The sequence below is a fragment of the Hemiscyllium ocellatum genome, chromosome 42 (genome assembly GCF_020745735.1).
Source record: "Hemiscyllium ocellatum isolate sHemOce1 chromosome 42, sHemOce1.pat.X.cur, whole genome shotgun sequence".
Lineage (NCBI taxonomy): Eukaryota > Metazoa > Chordata > Chondrichthyes > Orectolobiformes > Hemiscylliidae > Hemiscyllium > Hemiscyllium ocellatum.
In genome coordinates, this window is record NC_083442.1 from 36655964 (window position 1) to 36681023 (window position 25060).

The window sequence follows — 25060 nt, forward strand, 5'->3', positions numbered from 1 at the left end:
CTTAACAAGTACTTTGCGTCAGTTTTCACAGTGGAAGACATGAGTAATATCCCAACAATTAAAAGGAGTCTGGGGGCTGAGTTGAGTATGGTTGCCATTACAAAAGAGAGTGCTAGAAAAGTTAAAAAGTCTTAAAATTGATAAATCTCCTGGCCCTGATGGGATACACCCTAGAGTTCTGAGAGAGGTGGCTGAGGAAACAGCGGAGGCATTGGTTGAGATCTTTCAAGAGTCGCTGGAGTCAGGGAAGGACCTGAATGATTGGAAGATCGCTGTTGTAACCCCCTTATTCAAGAAAGGATCAAGACAAAAGATGGAAAATTATAGGCCAATTAGCCTAACCTTGGTTGTTGGTAAAATTCTAGAATCCATCATTAAGGATGAGGTTTCTAAATTCTTAGAAGAGCAGGGTCGGATTAGAACAAGTCAACATGGATTTAGTAAGGGGAGGTCATGCCTGACAAACCTGTTGGAATTCTTTGAAGAGGTGACAAGTAGGTTAGATCAGGGAAACCCAGTGGATGTGGTCTATCTAGACTTCCAAAAGGCCTTTGATAAGATGCCACACGGGAGGCTGCTGAGCAAGGTGAGGGCCCATGGTGTTCGAGGTGAGCTACTGGATGGATTGAGGATTGGCTGTCTGACAGAAGGCAGAGAGTTGGGATAAAAGGTTTTTTTCGGAATGGCAGCCGGTGACAAGCGGTGTCCCGCAGGGTTCAGTGTTGCGGCCACAGCTGTTCGCATTATATATTAATGATCTGGATGAAGGGACTGGTGGCATTCTAGCGAAGTTTGCAGATAACACTAAGTTAGGTGGACAGGCAGGTAGTACTGAGGAAGTGGGGAGGCTACAGAAGGATCTAGACAGTTTGGGAGAGTGGTCCAGGAAATGGCTGATGGAATTCAACGTGAGCAAATGCGAGGTCTTGCACTTTGGCAAAAAAAAACAAGCATAGACTACTTTCTAAACGGTGAGAAAATTCGTAAAGCCAAAGTACAAAGGGATCTGGGAATGCTAGTCGAGGATTCTCTAAAGGTAAACATGCAGGTTGAGTCTATGATTAAGAAAGCGAATGCAATGTTGTCACTTATCTCAAGAGGGTTGGAATATAAAAGCACCGTTGTGCTACTGAGACTTTATAAAGCTCTGGTTAGGCCCCATTTGGAGTACTGTGTCCAGTTTTGGTCCCCACACCTCAGGAAGGACATACTGGCACTGGAACGTGTCCAGCGGAGATTCACACGGATGATCCCTGGAATGGTTGGTCTAACATATGAGGAATGGCTGAGGATCCTGGGATTGTATTCATTGGAGTTCAGAAGATTAAGGGGAGATTTAATAGAAACTTACAAGATAATACATGGCTTGGAAAGGGTGGACGCTAGGAAATGTTTTCCATTAGGCAAGGAGACTAGGACCCGTGGACACAGCCTTAAAATTAGAGGGGGTCAATTCAGAACAGAAATGCGGAGACAGTTCTTCAGCCAGAGAGTGGTGGGCCTGTGGAATTCATTGCCGCAGAGTGCAGTGGAGGCCGGGACGCTAAATGTCTTCAAGGCGGAGATTGATAAATTCTTGATGTCACGAGGAATTAAGGGCTACGGGCAGAATGCGGGTAAGTGGAGTTGAAATGCCCATCAGCCATGATTGAATGGCGGAGTGGACTCGATGGGCCGAATGGCCTTACTTCCACTCCTATGTCTTATGGTCTTATGGTCTTAAACCTCTCCCCAGTATCTGAGGAGTTGCAATTGTGTTGAATATTATGCAATCATCAGCAAACATCCCCACTTCTGACGTTATGGAGGCAAGGTCACTGATGAATGCATAAAATATTATTAATCTGTTATACAGGTAGCTCTCCTATAACCTCAGTTGCGTTCCAGCAGAACATCGCTTAATAGAAATAACTGGGACTATGGGAAAGTGGGGTTAGGGGCAGACCAACAAAAACCCAAGCCTGATCGGCTAAGGCTTGGAGGGCCAAAGGGCCTGTTCCTGGGCTGCAAATTTTCTTTGCTTTTTTTTGTAGTCACAATTGCTCAAAAATCACCCAAAAGCCTAACACAAAGTATAGCATAGCCTGAATGAAGTTTGAAATCATATTTATTAATAAATACGTTAACTTAACAGCACATTTAAAAAACGTATGAAAGCTGCTCTCTGTACAGTACCTCTCACAGAAAGCTGCTTTGTCGGCAGCTGACATTGGTCCATGCGCATATGGCACAAAGACTTGTGCTGACATCATGCAAGCACAGAACAGAGCAGAGACTTTGGTGTGGATATCGGTGCGCACACAGAATGAGGCACACAAATTGATCCCCACTGGAACTCCCACTATTGCGGAGTTAAGCATTCTCGAAAATACTGTTCCTAATTCTCCTGCAACATTATAACCAAACCGCAATGCTGAAACGCAAGCTATCCCAGAACTACCTGTACCTCAAACAATTGCAATGACAAAGGGCAAAAACTTCATGAGCCAAATCAAAGTCTACTAAGCAGTGCACAATATTGGTGTGAACTATTCTATCCAGAAGAATACATACTTCACTTAAGCTCCATCCTCCAGGATACAGGATTTACTGCAAACCCACTTGTCAGAAAACAATCCACCGTCAGCCCTCTACCAAGAGTATAAAGTTCAATCTAAGCACATTCCTCACCAGAGCTGTCAATCAGTATGCTGGAACAAATGCCACAAATATAGGGAGGAATGTAAGGTGTAAAGAGACAGAAGCAGGCTACAAAGGGACATGGATAGACTCAGTGAGTAAGCAAAGCTTTGAAAATTAGAGTACAAAGTGAGGAAAATGTGAAATTTCCTACTTTGGCAGGAAGAACAATTATCTAAATGAGAGATTTCAAAGCTCTGAGATGCAGAGGTATCTGCATTCAAGTACATGAATGACAAAAGTTTTGCCTGCAGACATAAGTAATTAGGAAAGGCAGTAGAGTGGCATTTAGCATTAGGGGAACTGAATACAAAAGAAATGAAGCTATACTTCAGTTATACAGGGTAAAGGTGAGACAGCATCTGAAGTCCTGTGCACAGTATTGGTCATCTTATTTCAGGTAGTATGAAAATGTTCTGAAGGTATTTCACTGAAAGTTTAATATCCAGATAAATATCTGGAGTTTGGATGGGGGTGGTTGTCTCATGAGGAAAAGTTAGATAGGCTCGACTTCCAATTGCTGGAGTTCAAAAGGTTAACAGGTGGCTTGACTGAAGTGGAGAAGACCTGAGAGGTCTTGGCATGGTGCATATGAAGGGGATGTTTGTTTTTATGGAAGGAGTTACAATTAGGGGCCACTGTTTAAAAATCAGAAGTGTCTATTTAAAACAGATAAGGCAATTTCTTTTCTCTGAGTTGAGGATACCTTTGCAACTCTCTTCTTGAAAAAAGTTGTACAAGAGTCCTTGAATATTGAAATAGATAGATTTTCATCAAGTAGGAGAAAGAGGTAGGCTGGGTCATACATTTGAGGTTACAATCAGATCAGCCATGATCTTACTGAAGGGCAGAGCAGGCTAAAGCAGTTGGATGACCTACTCCTAATCATATGTTTGAGTGTATAAGATTCTAGATGCCAATGACATCAAGATATACAAGGTGAATGATTAAACGTGATCTGTTTCAATAACAGAGAAGGTTTGAAGGACCAAATGGTTGCCTCAGTCTCCTATTTCCTATGCACACATAGCTGAGATAACCTGCAAAGTAAACCACTGAACGTGAAAGACTGTTTTAATCCAAAATAGATAGCACTCACCTGCGTCCCTCTTTTGCTGTGTTCCCATTCTGATTATTTCTCTGCCTATCCGCCCCTTCCCTCACCATCCCATTCCCTTCCCTGCCTCCACCCCACCCATTGTTCCTCTACCCATTCTATTCCGCCTCTCTTCCCTCCCTCTCCACTTCACAGCCTACTCTTTTCTCCACTTCATCCCATCCTCCATACTCCTGGCCCTTCCTTTCTCATCCCATGCTGTTGTCCTTCACTCCTTTCCTCCACCACCCAGTCTTCCTCTTCTCACCCCTCCTCTTCCTTCTGCCCTACCCCATCCACAGGGATAAAACCTTTCCCAGAGCAGCTAAACTGACAATGAGACAGCACAGACAAACAGAGATAGCTGTGAAATGAAAAGGGGCAGGAGCATTAACTACTCTGTACCTTTGAATCAGTCACATAGATCTAAGTAAGTACAATAACTGCAATCTTAATCTCATGATGGCTAGATACATTCTCACAACTGCATCACAAAAGAAACCCAAACAAAACTTGAAAAAGTGTAAACCTCTTCTCGTCAGCCAGCACTCACCTGGGTAAGTATCCAGTGTAGTTAGACTGAAGTGCAGGTTCTGATGATTTCACAGATTCAGGATGGCTGCTGGCAGGAAGCTGAGTTGCTGGCTTTTGTTCCAAGTTCCTGCGGCCAAAATAAGACAACTGCTTCCTATAATCTTCCTCATCCTCGTCTGCACTATAATGATTTATTCGTGGAGCTTCTTCTGGAAGTTTCATCTGTGTTTCAGGACCTCTGCAGGTACAGACATTCAGCTACTTTATGAAAACATTACAGCCTTAACACTACAATAGAGTTCGCCAATCACACTGAAAAGATTTTTCCTATTTATGTGAATTCTGTTCTGCACTAAATTTCATCTGCCTATACCTGCCTCTCAGTTCACAATACAGTTAAGTTTTTTATTATGCTCAAATTTTGCACGCAGGAACCTCAACATCCTGAAGAAATGTACCATAAACTATCCACTGTTCAAAAAAAAAATCCATTAACTAAATTATTTCTTGTCATTCACTTAATGTCATATTGCGATAGTTCCTTTCACTCCATGAGTTCCAAGTTTGTTGTCAAAAGTCAGTGTGTGGCACTGTATTAAGAGACTTCCCAAAATCCACGTAGACTATATCAACAGCACTGCCCTCATCAAACCTTTATTATCTCATCAAAAATCTCCAACCTAGATAAGCATGGTGCACCCTCAAAGTGTGTGCTGGTTTGCCTTAAGGTAACACACTGTAATCCAGCTGTCTCCTGTGTTAGTTGTATCCTGAATTATTGTTTCCAGAAGATTTCTCATTCTCATTATCTTTATCTTTACAACTTGGGCAGCACGGTGGCTCAGTGGTTAGCACTGCTGCCTCACAGCTTCAGGGACCCAGGTAAAATTCCCACCTCGAGCAACTGACTGTCTGTGTGGATTTCCTCTGGGTGCTCCGGTTTCCTCCCACAATCCAAAGATCTGCAGATTAGGTAAACTGGCCATGCTAAACTACCCATTGCATTTAGGGATATGTTAGTTAGGTGTATTAGTCAGGAATAAGTGTAGAGTAATGGGGAAATGGGTTTGGGTGGGATAATCTTTGGAGAGTCGGTATGGACTTGTTAGGCTGAAGGGCCGTTTCCACACTGTAGGGATTCTCTCTCTTTTTGAGCAAAGATGTTAAATTTGCAATTGTCCACTTTGGCACCATCCAAGTGCAAATCTTTTTAATCAACATGTTCAGAGTATTATTACATACCTCTACAGCAATTGGACATGAAACTAGTTCAGAGATAGAGATACCAGTACTGTGCCACATGTCCACGACCTAAGTGTAAAGACGACTGGAAATTACGACCAGTGTCTTTGCAATTTACATTGTCCCTTCCCTCAGCATCCTTCAATGAACTGCATGTGGTCCAGGTGCCTTATCAACTTATAATTCTGATTTTGTCAGTATTTAAACAGGGCAGGAGGCCGCCACTTGGCCATGGCATCTGCAACAGCTCCACAATGAACACTAACTTGGTGCCCTTCCCGATATTCTTGTGCATTGCCCTCTTGAATGCCTCAAATGACTCTGCCTCCACCACACTTTCAGGCAATGCATTTCAGACTTCAACCACATTTGAAAACATTCTTTTCCTCTCATTTATATTTGCAAATCACTACATATCTGTATCCTCTCTTCCTTTCATTAAAAAAAAGGTTAGAATAGCTTCTCCCGATATACTCTATCCATACCTTTATGATTTTGAAAACTTCTCTCAGATTTCTTCTTAGCATTTTGTCTTTCCAAGATCAGTTCCATTCTCTCCAATCTATCTCGCAACTGAAGTTTCTCATTCTGGGAACCATTTATGTAATTTATTTTCCCCAGTGTTCTCCAATGCGTTCATATGCTTCCTTCAGTGTGATGCCCAGAACTGTACATAATGCCACAGACATAATCTTACAAGTGCCAAACTTCTGTCTCATCAATGTTAACCTTTTCAAGTGACTGAATTACCTTCTCTTTCACCATGATCTAAGCACCATCTTTTTTTTTATTTGCAGAGCCATAAGCAGAAAATTAATTTAACACCTCATTCCCCTAATCTCCAAGTGCAAATACATCCTTTTCGATCCCAAATCGGCCACACTCTTTTACCAGTCTTTTATTAAAATAGTCTTTGGGATTCCCTTTTAGGTTAGCTGCCAGTCTCTTCTCTTACTTTCTTTTCACTTTTTTTCTGTTTTTTGAATTCCCCCTGAAAATTTCATTTTCAGTCTGGGTCTTAGCTGCATTAGCCACCTGACATATGTCATAGGCACAATTTTTCTTCTTCATCTTAATCCCATTTCTCACCAACCAGTGAACTCTGAACTCTAATACCTTTCCCCTTCATGGCAACATACCTGCACAGAACATGTTTCTCAGGCATCCCACCATTCAGTTTTGGTTTGCCCACTAACCTTTGAATCCATCTTATTCCCATTGAAGTTGGCTTTTTTCCCCAGTAACTTAATTATTCTTACTCTGCATTTTATCTTGCCCTTTTCTGTACTCAATCTAAACGTTGATACATTGAGCAATGTTCTCTAAGTTTTTCCCTACTGAGACTTGGCCTACCTGTTTCGCAAGGACCAGGTTAGCAGTGTCTCCTTTCTCATTGCTGGAGAATATTTACCTGAACCCAATCTAGGACCCCCTTGCTCCTCTCTGTCCTTCACACTACTGCTACCCTGGTTTACGCTTGGATGAATAAAGTCCCATTTTATAACAACACTATAATTTTTGTGTCCCTCAAGAATATCCTTGTAAAGTTGTTCCTCTACATATTTCCCTTACTTGGTAGTCTGAAACCATGCCAAGCAAGGTCATTTCATCGGTTTTGCTTCTTCGCTCTTGCTAAATAGTGGCATTACAAATTTTTATACTTCAATCAACGTCATAATAAAAATTATCTGGTCACTATAACATGGCTGGCCATGGGAACTTGTTGCGTGCAAATTTGCTATTGTGTTTCCAACATGACAACAGTAGCTGTATTTCTAAAGTACCTAATTGGCTGTACATATATTAATACAAGTCCTGCAAGTCTTTTTTTCTCTTTCATCAAGATGCAACAAAGTTCTTTCACCAACCAGATGTCAAATATAACAGCTGCACCTGTATAAGTGCGAAGGTTTCTCCTGTTCTGGTGTTGACTGAATAATTGACTTGGAAGGAGCGATCGAAACTAACACAGGCTTAGGAGCTACTTCAGGTGGCTGTAATAAGAAAACACAATTTGAAATTGAGCATTTCTGGAACCAAGTTCTATACATACATTTAAAACTGTGCCCAAAGTCAAGCTACAGCCAAAGATCTTTTAAAAAGAACCTTATAATGAGAGATATTTCAGAAGCTGTTAATAATCAGCTGTTCTACAAGGAAATGGAGGAATTCTGCCAAAAGTTTGGATTGGCTAACGTTTTCTTCTTCGGAACAGAATGAGTTCAGGAAGATTAACTAAAGTGTATCAGAAATGTGGTTTTTGCTTTTGTGCAGTTTGTAATCGTGCGCCGCAGGGCAAGAGCTATAGCTGGGGGCAGGGAAATTATGATGCAGTGAGGCATGACTTAGGATGTGTGGATTGGAAAAACAGGCTTCAAGAGAAGAACACTAATGAGATGTGGGGATTGTTCAAGGAGCAGCTACTGCGTGTCCTCGATAGGTATGTACCAGTCAGGCATGGTGTAAAGGGCCTTGTGAGGCAGCCGTGGTTTAGTAAGGAATTGGAGTCCCTTGTGAAAGGGAAGAAGGCGGCATATGTAAAGATGAGGCGTGAAGGTTCAGTAGGGGCGATTGAGAGTTATAAGGTAGCCAGGAAGGAGCTAAAGAGGGAGCTAAGAGAAGCGAGAAGGGGACATGAAAAGTCTTTAGCTGGTAGGATTAGGGAAAACCCAAAGGCTTTCTATAGGTATGTCAAGAATAAAAGGATGACTAGGGTAGGTATCGGTCCAGTCAAGGATAGTAGTGGGAAGTTGTGTGTGGAGGCGGAGGAGATTGGAGAGACATTAAATCAGTACTTTTCATCAGTATTCACTCAGGAACAGGACACTGTTGCTGATGTGAATATGGAATCACAAATAATTAGAATGGATGCCCTGGAAATATGCAGGGAAGAGGTTTTGGGAATATTGGAAAGGATGAATATAGATAAGTCTCCTGGGCCTGATGGCATTTACCTCAGGATCCTATGGGAAGCTAGGGAGGAGATAGCAGAGCCATTGGCCTGGATTTTTATGTCGTCATTGTCAACGGGAATAGTACCAGAGGACTGGAGGATAGCGAATGTGGTCCCATTGTTCAAGAAAGGGAGTAGGGATAGCCCTAGTAACTATAGGCCAGTGAGTCTGACTTCAGTGGTGGGCAAAGTCTTAGAGAGAATGGTAAGGGATAAGATTTATGAACATCTGGATAGGAATAACGTGATCAGGGATAGCCAGCATGGTTTTGTGAAGGGCAGGTCGTGCCTCACAAACCTTATTGAGTTCTTTGAGAAGGTGACTAAGGAAGTGGACGAGGGTAAAGCAGTAGATGTTGTGTATATGGATTTTAGTAAGGCGTTCGATAAGGTTCCCCATGGTAGGCTAATGCTAAAACTTCGGAGGTATGGCATTGAGGATACATTAGAGGTTTGGATTAGGAATTGGCTGGCTGGAAGGAGACAGAGGGTAGTAGTTGATGGATTATGTTCATCTTGGAGCGCAGTTACTAGCGGTGTACCACAAGGATCTGTTTTGGGACCATTGCTTTTTGTTATCTTTATAAATGATCTAGAGGAAGGACTTGAAAGCTGGGTAAGCAAGTTTGCGGATGACACAAAAGTCGGTGGAGTTGTGGATAGTGAGGAAGGAAGTGGTAGGTTACAGCGGGATATAGATAAGTTGCAGAGCTGGGCGGAAATGTGGCAAATGGAATTCAATGTAGCTAAGTGCGAAGTCGTTCACTTTGGTAGGAATAACAAGATGATGAATTACTGGGCTAATGGTAGGCTACTTGGTAGTGTGGATGAGCAGAGGGATCTTGGTGTCCATGTACACAGATCTCTGAAAGTTGCCACCCAGGTAAATAGTGCTGTGAGGAAGGCATATGGTGCACTGGGCTTTATTGGCAGAGGAATTGAGTTCCGGAGTCCTGAGGTCATGTTGCAGTTGTATAAGACTCCGGTGAGGCCTCATCTGGAGTATTGTGTGCAGTTTTGGTCGCCATACTATAGGAAGGATGTGGAAGCTTTAGAATGAGTGCAGAGGAGGTTTACCAGGATGTTGCCTGGAATGGTAGGAAAATCTTATGAGGAAAGGCTGAGGCACTTGGGGCTGTTCTCATTGGAGAAGAGAAGGTTTAGGGGAAATCTGATAGAAGTGTATAAGATGATTAGGGGTTTAGATAGGGTAGATACTAAGAACCTTTTACCGCTAATGGAGTCAGGTGTTACTAGGGGACATAGCTTTAAATTAAGGGGTGGTATGTATAGGACAGATGTTAGGGGTAGATTCTTCACACAGCGGGTTGAGAGTTCATGGAATGCCCTGCCCGTATCAGTGGTGAACTCTCCTTCTTTATGGTCATTTAAGCGGGCATTGGATAGGCATTTGGAAGTTATTGGGCTAGTATAGGTTAGGTAGGATTCGGTCGGCGCAACATCGAGGGCCGAAGGGCCTGTACTGCGCTGTATCCTTCTATGTTCTATGTACTGTCAGGCAACATCCTATGAAAGTAGAAAATAGTTAGGAAACGGGAGTCTTCTAAAAGTCTGCCTGCTCCAAAACCTAAATCACGTTCAGCTCTGCTTAGCACTGGGGATAGGGTCTTGTTGCAACGGTTTCAGTTGGTGACTCAGAAAAATTAGGATGCTGCAAAGAGCAGTTTCAGGATCAATAGTTAGCTTGAGAAGACAAAAGAGAAGCAAACTCTATGCTAGATGAATGCAGTTAGTGGTGCTGCTGAGGGCAGCTGAACTACACAAGTTGCATAGTTCATAAAATCCCGACAATGTGGAAATAGGCCATTCAGCCTAAAAGTCCACACCAACTCTCCCAACTAGACTCACCCCCTACTTTATCCCTGTAACTCTGCATTTCCCATGCCTAATCACCTAACTTGCACATCCCTGAACACTATGGGCTATTTAGCATGGCCAATCCACCCTAACCTGCACATCTTTGGACTTTGACAGAAAACTGGAGCACCTGGAGGAAACCCAGGCAAACACAGGGAGAATATGCAAATTCCACACAGATAGTCACTGAAGGCTGGAATTGAATCTGGTTCCCTGGCATTGTGACGCAGCAGTGCTAACCACCGAGTCATCATGCCTGGGGCTCAGGTAAGTCCCTAGAGCAGCTGAATGACTTTGTGGGGAGGGCTCAGAGGTATTAGGTGGTGTGATGGGCTCAAAATGAGAATAGTTCAGTCAGCAGAGAGTGGAGATGGAGAGTCCACGAGCAATATTTGACCTGTGCAACAGAGCTCAAGTAAAATCCAAAGGAGTGGCTATCTTTGTGAAACTCATTGTGAAAGGTTGGAGAGTTGGGCTAACATGCAGATTCCAATAATTCAAAGGAACACAGTTCCAGGAAAACAAGGTGAGCAATCAGAACATGAGCAATTGCTGTGGAAGTCCATGATAGAGAAACAGCCTCCAAGTCTGCAAGGCAAGGCAGGGTAGGGCATTAGAAGTAAAGCAGCATAACTGCCTTGGAGATTATTTAATATATTCTGAGGGGTGCTTGGCATTCGTTTGTTATCTTTATTTGCCTCACTAATTTTGGGATGTTAGAATACAAGTCAGATCTATATTAGTAAATACAAATATTTTCTTTCAATAACCTCTTACTTGACTAGATTTTACCAGTATTTATAATAAACTAGTTATTCTTTGTTGAAGGAAATCTGGCTGAATTGGCCATGACACCCTGGCTAAATTTAAAATTTCTGACTCGTAGTAGATTGAGACCAGAAAGGAGCTGGTGCACTTCAACCTTAGTTGTACTAGCAACCTAAACAATGGTAGAAAGGATCCACTTCCATTAACAGAGATAGCAATCAGGGAGCATAGATGTAAAGCCATTGGTGGGAGGTTGAGAAAGCAATGTCACTTAGGAGGTAGTGGGCATCTGTAATTTACTATCTGAAAGCTTGATAGAAGAACCCTAAATACACTTGCAAATGCACTTGAAATACTGTGACCTACAGATCAAAGCCTGAAAGACAGAAAAGCACATGCAATCTACTCCTTTCAGCGAAGACACAGTGGAGAGGCGGTCTCATTCTGAGATAGATTTTACCACGAAGTGCAGCAGCAATGCCTATCGCCCAGAGAATTGCAACTATTGTGCAATTATACACAGCGCCAGAGACCCGGGTTCAATTCCCTCCTCAGGCAACTGTGTGGAGTTTGCACATTCTCCCCGTGTCTGTGTGGGTTTCCTCCAGGTGCTCCGGTTTCCTCCCACAGTCCAAAAATGTGCAGGTTAAGTGAATTGGCCATGCTAAATTGCCCGTGGTGTTAGGTGAAGGGGTAAATGTAGGGGAATGGGTTTGGGCGAGTTGCTCTTCGGAGGGTCGATGTGGACTTATTGGGCTGAAGGGTCTGTTTCCACCCTGTAAGTAATTTATACTAATTTAATCTATCCAAGAATTCAAGTTAAATAGAAGAAAATGAAAGAAAGAAGGGTCATGATCACATCCAACCAGCATTGAAACGGAAATCAATGCATACAACATGAGTATTGCTGGTAATATAGAATTAGATAAACACAAAAGGTTTTAATCAAAAGTGCGCACGAAATAAAATTGTGACTTAATTATTCATAAAATATTTTTAAAAGAAATGTAATTGGTTTAAGTCACAGAATTGTGAATGTGCAATTTCATACAAAACACAAAAGCGGAAGTACATGGCTACGTCAGCTTTGAAAAATACCAGCTCAATTAACCTTATTTTCTCCTCTATGGTGATGGATATTCTGTATTTGTGGCAATTTTTTAAAAAATTCCAAAACTGGAACTTTGCACAATTTAAACCAAATGCGGGGGAAAATAAAAACTTCTGGCAAAAAGATGAACACAGATAATTGAGGTGCTTCACACAACTTAAACCACATAAGGTCAGAGGAAATATGTTTAAAGGGAACCTGGATGGGTCTGATAGGAAAGATTTATAGGGATATGGGCCAAATACTGGCAAATAGGACTCGCTTAATTTAAGATATCTGGTCGACACAGATGAGCTGGACCGAAGGGTCTGCTTCCATGCTGAACAACTTTATGACTCTATATGCTCCTCAGAAAAGCAACGTTAAAATTAATTTTAGAAAACAGCAGGCTTCTTTGAGAAACAACCAAGAAGTACCAACACCAGTACGTGTTGTGGAAAGGCACATTTTGGTTACTGCAGTCAACAGCCACAAATTTGATGAAATTGAATTTCTATGGTCAGTAACTTGAAAGAATGGCTTAGTTTTACAATATATTTGAAAGTCATAGCAAGCCTGCCACATGAATGTTCAAAATGTATTCCCAAGGATAGGTACATGAATATTAGATCACGGGAATTTTTTCTCCCAAGTGGACTGCAAGTTGGTGCAAAGGTGCCATGATAAATAAAAGACAGGACTTGATCGAAGCTTAATCAAAGTTTCGCATTGGAAGTTAGAGTATGATTCTACCAAGAGGCGTAGGAAAAGCTATGGTAAGGGCATAATTAGCTTTAACTAAACTAGACATTGTTGCTTTTGATGACTTTACTCACCCTCACTGAAGTTATTTCGGTGGGGTCCTTGGCCTTTGATGAAATGGACTTTTTACTTTCAAACAGTTTCACTCGGGTAAGCACTGATTGTGGCTTCATTGCTGGATCCACATCCTCATCAACATTTGGCTTTATGGGTGGTGGAGGCAATGGCTTACTAACAGAATGTGCAGACTCAGCAGCTTTAGAGTGAGGAGGTGGAGGAGGAGGAAAGGTATCTGTGTTCTGGACCAGTTCAAATTGCTGAGGGAGGGAATTATATTCTTGGGATCGGCCCTGGTCATAGCTTCTGACTTGGGACTCAAAAGACTGCTGTTGTGATTCCGGAGACCTGGAGGTTGGTGGATGAAAAGCTTGAGGATCAGGTTCATATTGAGGACGAGGATCATAGCTATGAAGAGGTTGATCATAGCCATGAAGGAGTTGATCATTGTAATGTGGCTGTGAAGGTTTGTAGCTTTTAATTGGCTTTTCATAACGTGGCAATCTATTCTCATAGCCTGTAAATGGCAGATCTTCATGAACTGGATGGTAGTCACGATCTGGATAATGTTCAGTGTGCTTTGGATCATAATCAAGTGGATGCTGGTCCTCAAAATAAGGTGGAGGTTGGTCATGTTGAGTAGGTTTTTCGTTATAGTGTAGCCATTTATCATTGTAACCACGTAAACTTTCCTCATAATGCGGTACAGGTCCAAAACTTGGGGAGAGCTGCTGCTCATATTTTGTTTGAGATCCATTTCTATAACGTGTCTGTTCCTCAATGTTCTGATGTTGTGGTTCATAAACTTGTCGTTCTTTATCAATTCTCAGTGCAGGATGGCTGCCTACTGGCTGTTTGATGTCATAACTTTGCCTTGGAAGTTCGTTGTTGTATGAATCTTTTTTGTACATCTACAGAGCATAGAGGAGTTAAACATACAGTGGTAATGGGCATTGCATAAGTAATGATGCAAAGCAGTTTAAAGAAAACAAAAACCTGCAGCAGTTCCATCACCAAATCCAGAACAAAATACATTAAGATTCAAGACATGCACCCTTCATCAAAGCACATGCTCTGGAAGATATAGAAGAAAATTCTAACTTGCCTTCCTGAAGTGATGGATCTACTATGCACTTCTAGAAATCTATTTTTGATTTTCAATATTTGCTTGCTTGCTTTTGATTTTACAGATGTGAAGAAAATTTCTTTCCAATTTACTTTGTAAAAATTTGTTCAGAAAATCTTTTAAATGATACTGGAACATTTTAAAATCAACTTGAAAACATACACATCCAAGAATTTCAAAGTAATTAAAGACTTCCAGAATTGTAAAATTTAGAAGTTGAAAGAAAAAGCTGATGTGTTCGAAAATATTATATAATAAACTAAACTCAAGATGCTTAGGTAGTATTTGTCGACAGGTATGAAATGGACAGGCATAAGCTTACATTATGCAAATTTAAATTGGAATGTAAAGGTAAATGCAGTTTAGAAGCTTCATAATTTTTTTAAAGCTCTTAATAATTTATGTCCAGTAGACTGTAAAGTAACTTATTTATGGACAGGATGAATTATCACCTACATTTAAAATTGTTTTGTTTTACTTATGACAATAAATGCTGGAAGTAGCATAGGGTTGGTCAAAAGGTTTTTAAAAGGAATCTGAAAACATCATGGCCACCAGTGAAAGGTATTCCAACAATAGTCATTTTGTGCATGGCACTTGGAGAGTTGCAATAAATGGGACAGATGTTAAGTTACAACTAGTTAATTTCTCTTTTAATATATGCATATTGTGGTGCTGAAGGTGGGGCAGAGGCAGCTAATATCATCAGACTGCCAACAACGCCCTTCGATTCCAAGGGCTGGAGTCCATCAAGGGGACATATATCAAGTGCTCAATGCAGCAGATGGAACAGAGTTTAATTTTAAGCATGAGTACTGAAGAACATAAGTAAACAGATCTGTGAAAAGATTGATTTTACATTGCATGGCAGAGTCTGCTGGCACACAGAGGAACTTTGCCAGTAAGGGAGAACCAGAGGGTGATTTTAGTCATCACAATCTCAAAACAACTAAGTAGTGTGTCAAGGATACCAAACTTTGAAATGATCCACTGAACGCAGTTGTATCTTTGTAACATTATTTGAAAAGTCTTTTTTTTTAAATGGGTGGTCTGAACAAAGTCAAAATTTAAATGCATTTGTTGAAGTAGCAGATGAAGTATTTTTTAAAAACTAAAAATGAACATTGGCAGCTTCTACCTTAACTGATACAAAAACATGACTCAACTGATCAATAGAAAGGTTACAATTGCAGACCAATTGCTAAATTCATTTTAGAATTTCAGTCCTGTCTCCTTCAACAGTCCAAGTTATAAGGATACAGAAGCAACTGCCCTGAAAAGGATCTGAGAGAGTTAAATGTAAACAAAACACATATTGGAAAACATGCTGATGCTTGTAATTAAAATCAGAATCCCCTTTGATCATGCCACAGCAATGCTGTTTGCAGTCCACGAAAGGTACAGATAGTAGCCCACATAAAATATCTTCTAAGAGGAGTTAGAAGGAAGGAACTACAGAAAGCTTTCAAAGAGCAAAGGCATATAAGCAAAAGTTCAAGGTATAGGCCAAGCCAATTAGATTAGTATAAAAATTTGTTAAAAATTCTCAACACAATGGAAAAATTGGGAGTCTGGTATCAATTACATCAACTTAATAATTAATTTTAATTAATTAGTATGCCAGGTAACATTTTTGGTTCGGAGAGAATTTTCTGATTAAATACCAAGTGTTAGTGCAGTTCCCTTATAATATTCAGTGAATACTCTACCGCACAGTATTTACAAAGCATGTCAGTAACATTTGTAGGAGGAGTTTAGACAACAACTTTTCTATTCCCTCTTCATCATTAAAGATGGACATTGGTCTACTGAAAACAAATATTTGGTCTGGCCTCTAACTTCAGCAATACGATCAACTACAGAGGCAAAGCAAGTGATTGAGCAGAAGCAAGCAGAAGCTCCGTACATATGGCGTGCCAAGGAATTTACAGCAAGCGGTACCTTTGTTGGTTCTGCAGTTCGAGTTGCTGTCGGTTCTGGATCTCTCAGCCTCTCAGGACTGATGGAATCAATAACATGAGGTAGTTCAGGACTGGGTTTTCTGTAGGGGTCGATCTGGGACTCAGGGCTGCTGTGGGGAGGAGCATTCTCCTCTTGTCTCACATTACTTGGGTCTACTATGGTATTGACTCTAGAGGGCACAGTCATCACAGAAATTGATTCAAGCTGCTGGGATGAATTAGGGACTGCAGAAGGAATATCTGCTTTCTGTGAACGTCCAAGATAAAATAAATTATTTAAATAGAAATTTATGTTGTCTACAAGGTTCATTGTTGGCAAAACAGATGTTGACTTAACTTTCAAATTACTCTGAAATAATGATTTCAATCACAATAAGCATATTAATTAAAATAGAAAATATTTAACAAATAGAAGCTAATTCCTTACTGCAAGATTTCACAAATTTACCATCAAAGTTAAAAACAAACATCTGGCAAGTATAAAATTCATTCTTAACAGAATTATAACTAGGTTCAAAAATGTATGCATTAAAATGCTAGAAGTAGTAATGAAACACAACTGGAAAAGAAATTCATCCCATCTCTTGTTGAAGAGAACAGTAGTGGGAGTAGAAGCAGACTGGTGCATCGGTTTTGCTAACCCAAGTGGGTGGCACAGTGCCTCAGCAGTTAGCTCGGTAGCCTCACATCGCCAGGGACCTGGGCTCGATTCCAGCCTCGGGTGACTGTTTGTGGAGAGTTTGCACATTCTCCCAGTGTCAGCGTGGGTTTCCTCCGGGTGCTCTGGTTTCCTCCCACAATTACAAAGATGTGCAGGTCAGGTGAACTGGCCAAGCTCAGTAGCCTATAGTGTTAGGTGCATTAGTCAGGGGTAACTATACAGGGTAGGGTAATGGGTGTGGGTGGGTTACTCTTCAGAGGGTGGGTGTGGAGTTGTTGGGTCAAACAATGTAATCACCTAATGTCAAGGTACACAAGGTTTAATAAATGGAATTTTAAGGTATCTTGGACTAACTTGTAAAACTGTATACCTTCCTACAGGTGCACTGTAATCCTGATCTCCTCAATTAAATAAAATTACTGTTGATGACTCCTGCCTGTTTATAGTAAATTCAGTCTCTGCCTCTGAAGTTTATTTTTGAAAGGAAGAATAGAGGAAGGGAAAGAAACAGTCTGATGCAAAATTATACACACATATAATGGGCTTTTATATTGGACAGCTTTTGGTTTGGAGTTAAATAATGTATTATATGATGTAGAAAAATCTTTAATGATGTTTTTATTTTTAAAATCACAATGAACTGGTATGTTAAAGACTTAGAATAATTCGTACTAACAGGGATTTGTGATTGAATTCTAAGCAATTTTTAAATGAACTTTTCTAGCAAACACAAGTTAAGCCCTGTGACTCAATATGGGGTTATTGCTGGCACATTTTCTGTTACTTCAAGTTTAAAAAGAGAGCATGTTTTGTACACAACTAATTGGCCAAACAGCAGCAGTTCTGGGTAGCAGATCTACCAAACACCCTTTTAGAACCATGCACTCCTGTCGGATCACCCTACAAAGACATCCCTTGGTAAATTTTCTCAGCTATTAGGCCATGTCCAATTACTCGAACAATGACAGAAGCCAACTAACTTGTCCAAAGATAGAGAAATTCAATTCAAGTGCCTGAAAAATTCTGCTTCCCTCTTATCCTGCAGTAGTTGATTTGCTACTCACTTCATCTTCATTGATCTATATAGACCAGAGTTTCCTACCAACACTACAACTGAAAAATATTGACTTTTCAGAGAGACTCACCTCTGTCCATTTCTGTAAGCTACCCCACTGCAAAACCATTCTCACAGCCAGACTCAGATTTCTAATCTTTCTTGTGCCCCACTCTAGATTTCTCCTCCTCAAATGCTGCCCACTTTGCTAAAACCCACTTCTGACTAAAGCTTTTGGTCACCCCGCCCTATTATTCCCTTCTTTACTGCTGAACAAAGATGTATTTTGTCAAAAGCTTTCAGTCTTCAATTTATCAGGACGTTTCACAAGAATGTAAATTCAAGAGGAAAACCAACATGTATTCTGCATTAACATGGTAGGAAAGTGGACTCTGACTGGTAGAGGTGTTGCCATGAAGAATGCACTAAGTTGTGATGATTGACAGTTAACTTCTAAGCTTTGTTTAAATTTTAAGCTATGTGGGATGATTTTCATTTGTCTAGGCATTTCCCTGAGAAATAAATCAGTGGATGGTTCACACTTATTTTGTTGTATGGAAACAGATGTAGGCATGTTCTCAGTCTGGAAAAAAAAAAGTGTCTTGTGCATTGATATGCAGTTTCCAGTACACATAAGAACACCACACTATGAACTTGAGTGATAACCTTAAATTGGTTGTCAATATAATTCTTTGAATGGTCAGGATTATCCAGCTAATGTTGCCTAACTGTGGAATTTAGTACTGGACACAGCGTTGCAAGTTTTGCAATCACAGGCTGTCAGGGTATGGTCTGGGCCTCACCTGCTAACAGCCAAAGGGATGCACTGTTGGTTACAAGGCACCAATCTCTGGGACATACAGCCTATATCCTTACTATTCCACAGGCACTGAAATTCACATTAATTATGTGTGTGATAGCCACAAAGTCTTTTTTTGCTTGCCATCAGCACCCTGTTAATGGCAAACACCATTAACAATCTGTGGTTCCCAAAGATTGACAGATCATATCAAATAGCATACCCCATCAGCTCTTTGCAATAAGCAAGGTACTAACCGTAACCAAACAGGCTGCCCTTGTATAACTCACAACAGTTCTAATATTAGATATGATTCCATAGCTGAACCATATTGGATGAGTCACACCTAATGTGCAAAGACCTACGCTCTCAGTCAACTTAGAACTGCCAGTCGGGCTCACAGAGGCGCATACTGTGTGTACTGGAAGCTATTAGTATACAAGGTTCCAGTCTTCATAAATAAAAAGAACAATGAATATGTCCTGCATCTGTTTCAACTCAATAAAATAGGTGGTTCATTTCTCAGCGTAATGCTCTGACCAGTCTGATCACCCTGCCCGATTTAAAATTTAAACAAAGCCTGGCAGTTAACTATCAAACAGCACTGACGGGTGCATTTCCAAGGCAGCATCTCTGTCGATCAGATTCCACTTGCCAACCAATCTGTATTGTCCTCTTCTCCAGCATATGCATCGGTTCTCCTCAAACTTATATTTCTGGGAGAGATGTCCAGATGAGACAAAGTTGAAAGGCTTCAACAAAAAAGGTACTTTTTTTTGGCAATACTCAAAATCTGTCCTAGAAATATACAATTTCCTTCTGCAGTTTGACGTTCATTTTTCCCTCATGGCCATGAGGCACCTGGGAACTGCTTTCTACATTGAAAGATGCAAAGTAAATTCAATTCTTAACTTACCATACAATTGCTATAACAAGACATTCCAAATAAAAGAGACAGAATTCTAATAAGCTTTGCCTTTAACATAGTATATTACCACTTAATCAAACACATCTAACTACTTAAATCAGAGTGAACTCACCTGTTGATTAGATAAAGGTTTGTACACAGGAGAGTCCACTCTCTGAACTTGTACTGGATAGGATGGGAAAGCCGGCGCCATTGACTCAGAGTGCATCATTGACGAATCATCTCGTACAGGTTCTGAGGACCTAGTTATGGCAGATTCTGTAGGACCAATTTCATCGTTGAGAGTCTCATCCAATTCTTGGTCAGTGTAGGCACCACCTTCAGTATCTGTGTCATCATAATCTGAAGTGTGTCTACTGTCTGTGCTGTACATAGAGTACTCACTGCCTGGAGCTGACAAATATGACAAGCGATCATCGTGCAAGTCAAGATCATCCTCTGCTGTACCATCAGCCTACAAAAAGAACAGTCAAATCACACAATTAAACAAATATTACACTTGGCAGTAAACAAGGTGTTTTGTTAACATCCATTTACCAGATGGATTATTAGAAATGTGAAGGATCTTCCTCCTTTTTAAATCCTGGAGAAACTGGTTTGCGCACATGCATGCGCATGTTGGCAGGGGCAAAGTTCTTATAATTTTCCAGCAGGAACATTCACATCATTCTTCATGCATCTGACTTCATACATGCCGTTTTGCCTGATAGATCATTCTGTAGTGATCAGGAGTGGGAACACTGGTTGATTGACACCCACTCCCCCCCCCCACCCCCAAAACCATGTGATCGCACACCAAGTGTTATCCACCTTCTCAACAATTTCAAATCTTGCAACTTATTGGTGTGCTTCAGTATCCCTCCAGTCATCAACTTTCGTTACAATATAACTACAAACAAGTTTCTCAGGAATGTTTCCTGGAGTTTTTACACTCCGATTTCAAACACCAAAACACTAACTATTCAACAACTCCCCTGTCTGTTTTCCCAAAGGAATTGGATACGTATTGTAAATTCTTTATGTCACAGCACAAAAGAGGAACTTGCAGGAAGAATACTAGTCATTTCTTATAATCTACTCATCACTGACAATACTGGCAGGGAATTTATATAGGTACACGCAATAAATCAGAGTGAGTCACTGCCTACTCATGACATCATGCAGTGGGGAAGAGAAAAAAAAGAAGAGATTTTAGTATAACATTGCGCAGTTTTGATTTAAATTATAATAAATTTTCATCCTACCTTGCCCTCTGAAACCCAAACTAACTGGCTTTGTTGCTGCTGAACAGATTCCTTCAGAGCCCCATACCAGCCTTCGTTCATTGAATTCAAATTGATGTGAGCTGTAAAGAGAAGTTGTGAAATCTGTTACAATTTCAGTTACTTACCAAAACTCTTCGATCAATGATTTGGAGATGCAGGTGTTGGACTGGGGTGTACAAAGTTAAAAATCACAACATCAGGTTATAGTCCAACAGCTTTATTTGGAAGCACAAGCTTTCGGAGCGCTGCTCCTTCACCAGGTGGTTGTAATTATATTCTTATGCTCCACAACCACCTGATGAAGGAGCAGCACTTGGAAAGCTAGCGCTTCCAAATAAACCTGTTAGTCTAAAACCTGGTGTTGTGTGATTTTTAACTCCTGGATCAAGATCTTCTCAAAATCCTTTGATCAAGACCTCTACAAAATCAAATTCCATAAGCACTTCCTACAAAATGAAGTTGACCTTGTATAGAAGCAATATGGGATAGTTTTGCATCAAGGTAAACAATGCACTCCCTCTTCCGTTAGGGTGCACATCAGAAGTATTCCAACTATTCAATTGTAAGACCAAATTTAAAATCCAGCCCATTGAATCTGCTAGCCATTCAATGAGGTCATGGCTTATCTGAGAGTCCTCAACACTTCTCTTTTTGCCCCATAATCCTTGATTCCCTTACAGATTAGAAATTTGATAATTGAATATACTTAATGACCCAACCTCAATTGCACTCTGTGGTAATATCTGCGAAATACCATAGATTCACTAACTCAAGAAAATAAATTCCTCATCTGTGTCTTAAATGGGCAACTACTTACTCTGATATTATGTCCTCTGGTCCAAAACTCTCCCATAATGGGAAACAACCTCACAGCATCTACGCTTTCAAAAGCCTAAGAATCTTCAATAATATTACTTCTTATGCTTCTTAACTCCAAACAATAAAGGTCAAACCTACTCAAACTTTCCTCTTACAAAAATCCCTCCATGTCTGGGATCCATTCACTGAACATTCTCTGACAGCCTCTAATGCCAGCATATCTTTCCTTAGATAAGGAGTCCAAAACTGGTCACAGTATTCTAGGTGTGGTCTAACTTTTACCTTTTTTCATTTTAGTAGGATGTCCCCATTTTAAAACTCCATTCTCTTTGGAATCAAATCCAACTTTTCTTCTGAATTCCCCATTTAGCTGCTTGACTTGGATTATGATTTTGAGTGTTATATGCAAGGACTCCCAAACCCTCTCTGCTGTAGATTCCTACAGTCTAAATTTAAATAATATTCAGCTCAACTGTTCCTACCAAAGTGCACAACCTCACATTTTCTTCTTCTGCAAAATTTTTGCTCACTCAACCTTCCCATATATCTCCACACACTTTGTGCTAACCTACTTGCCTTCCCACCTATTTTTGTCATTTGCTAACTTAGCAATAGTACATTGGTTTCCCTCATCCAAGTCATTAATATATATGGTAAAGAATTGTGGCCCAAATGCTGATCCCTGCGGTGATCCACAAGTTAGATATTGACATCCTGAAAATGCCAACCCTTATCCCAACTCCTGCCATCTATTAGCTAGCCAGTGCTCAATTACAACTTTTATTATTCTTACACAGATGATCTCTCTACATTTTTGTTCCTCAATTTCCCTTTGACTATTGGGAAATGTAGTATAGTCCCATTAAGGTGACCATCCTCCTCTTATTTCTGAGTTCCACCCGTATAGCTTCACTGGATGACTCCCCAGGAATATCATCCAAGTACAGCAGTAATGCTTTCCCTAATCAAAAATGCCATTCCCCTTCCTCTCTTGCCTTCCAATCCTTCTGTAGCATTTAAACCCCAGAACATTGAACTGCCAGTCCTGTCCCTCCCTCAATCATGTTTCTGTAATAGTTATGATGTCCCAGTCCCATGCTCCCATACATGCCCCAAGTTCATCTACCTTGCCTGTAAGACCCCTGCAATGAAACAAATGTAGTTTAATCCAGAGTTACCTCATTTTCAGACTTGGTCTTGCCTGCCTTTTCGAATTAACTTGCTCTTTTTTTAAATTCAGAACCATCCTCATCCATCTTTCTATTCTCACTACTTAGGATTCCCCGAACTTCCTGATCAGTTCAAAGACTCCCGAATAGCATTAGCAAATTTCCCAGAGAGGAAATAGGTCCTTCTAGTTCAGGGGAAATCCGTCACTTTTAAATCCGTCACAGTTCTTTTCTGCCCAGAGATCCCAGTGATCCAAAAATCTGAATACCTGCCAACTGCACTATCTTTTCAGCCATTGATTTATATGCCCTATCTTCTTATTCCGATTTTCACTAGCACATAGCATCGGGAGTAATCCAAAGATTACTACCTACCTTTAAGGTTCTGCTTTTTAACTTCTACCTTACTTCCCATAGTCACTCTGCAAAGCTTCAACTTTTTCCCGAATGATGTCATTCTTACCAATGTGTACAGCGACTTCCAGTTTCTCACTTTCCCCTTTGATAATTTGCTGCAACGATTTAGTTGCAGCCTTGACCCTGGCACCAGGGTCAACATACTATCCTGAATTCATGTTCATGTCCAGAGAATCTCCTGTGTGATATCCTAGCATGCAACCCACCAAGTTGAGGGAAATCAACTTTTATGCCGATTAATTTCCTCAGTACATTTTTTCCACTATCAGTCATTTAATTATTTCCTCTTATTCTTTTGTGTCTTGATTAATTAGTATTGCTGAAATGTGTCCTTGACCATGAAGACTGATGCAAAGTATTTACTCAAATGCTCTATATCTCCTGGTTCCCCAGCCTTATCCTTGAAGGGGCCTATATTGACTTTGGGTTCTCTTCCTCGTTATATATTTAGAGAAGCTTTTGCTGTCCATCTCGATATTATTTCTTAATTTACCCTCAAGGTTCATCAACTTCAGCTTGAGTTTGTCTTTCAAGATCTTTTGTTGATTCTTAAAACTTTTCAAACATCTGGCCTACTAACATTACATGTTTCTCTTTCATTGTAATGCTGTCCTTAACTTCCCTCATTTAACTATTGTTAAGCTAAGTGATCTAGATTTAACTATTCTTTGTTCTTAAAATAGTTCTTTGAAACATTGAAAAAACTAAATAACTACAACATATTAAACAAGTCTCAATGAAGAAAAAACTTTCCAAAAGCACAAATTCAACAGGAACAAAATTCATAACTTCCCTCCAACACTTTTAAAGAAAAGACCATTGATAAATGGAGTACTGAACTCGAACACTGTGGCATTCATGAGTTCCTAACTCACCCAAGATCTACAAAGGCAACTATGTAAAAGAAGAAAATTAGTCACAGCTATGTACCATGGGGATTTAAGCAGCTACTGATTAGAATTTTCAATCAAAATTGGAATCAAGCTGTAATAACCACATCCTGCAAAGCATAGTGACAAGTATCTGCTTCATGATGGATGATGTTGCATTACAAACATCACTTTCCTTCATATCGATAATTATTAGACAATTATTTTTTCTGCTTTTCTTGAGATATTTCAATGTCCATTGACCTCATCCAATTTCTCAAAGCTGCCTTTTGGTGATATCACCAAAACATATATCCCAAATATGCACCAACAGCAAGAAGTTCTTCTGTATCACCATCTCTCTGAATACACCTATTACGTATGATAAGTCACACTGCATGACTGACATCTAATAATGGATCAGCGTGAAATCATAAACACTGGCTCCTAAATATCAAAATCAACCCTTCTCCTGGATCACCATTTAAGGTTGAATCAGATTGTTTTATAACTCTGGAGATGATTTTCTGATACCACCTCCTCTTTACCATCAAGTTTACAAACCATCATCTTTGAATCTCTATCCACCTCTCAGCTCATCTGCTGCAGAAACCATCATCCATGCCACTGTTATTCCAGACTGGATTACTCCAGTGCTCTCCCCTGGCTGCCACGATCACTATATCTCTGGGAACCTATGCCCAGCCAAAGCTCTGCTGCTTGAATTCTAAATAGCACCAGTCCTCATTCATACATAACCATTTGCACCTTGACATATATGGGTTTCTGTCTTGATTTTAAATATTCTGTCCAAATGAGAAAATTTCAGAAATATTTCATTGCCTGCGCAGCAAGTTAAAATCATCTGACATCATGAAAAATGGATAAATGGTGGCTGGCTCATAATATCTAAAATTATATATGAATCTACTC

At 40.4% G+C, this 25060-nt stretch overlaps 1 protein-coding gene across 5 annotated transcripts in view; it reads right to left on the reverse strand.

Annotated features, from left to right (window-relative positions):
• The window catches only part of tjp1a (tight junction protein 1a), a 198024-nt gene that overhangs the window by 23295 nt on the left and 149669 nt on the right, over positions 1-25060 (reverse strand). For 4 of the 5 annotated variants that reach the window (XM_060853901.1, XM_060853896.1, XM_060853899.1 and 1 more), the window contains exons 18-23: positions 20833-20933; positions 19701-20042; positions 16127-16393; positions 13077-13970; positions 7445-7545; positions 4329-4547 (exon numbers count right to left, since the gene is read on the reverse strand). In XM_060853901.1, the coding sequence (XP_060709884.1) occupies positions 4329-4547; positions 7445-7545; positions 13077-13970; positions 16127-16393; positions 19701-20042; positions 20833-20933 (1924 nt within the window). The remainder of the gene's footprint in view (positions 1-4328; positions 4548-7444; positions 7546-13076; positions 13971-16126; positions 16394-19700; positions 20043-20832; positions 20934-25060) is intronic. The other variant, XM_060853902.1, reaches the window with a different exon arrangement.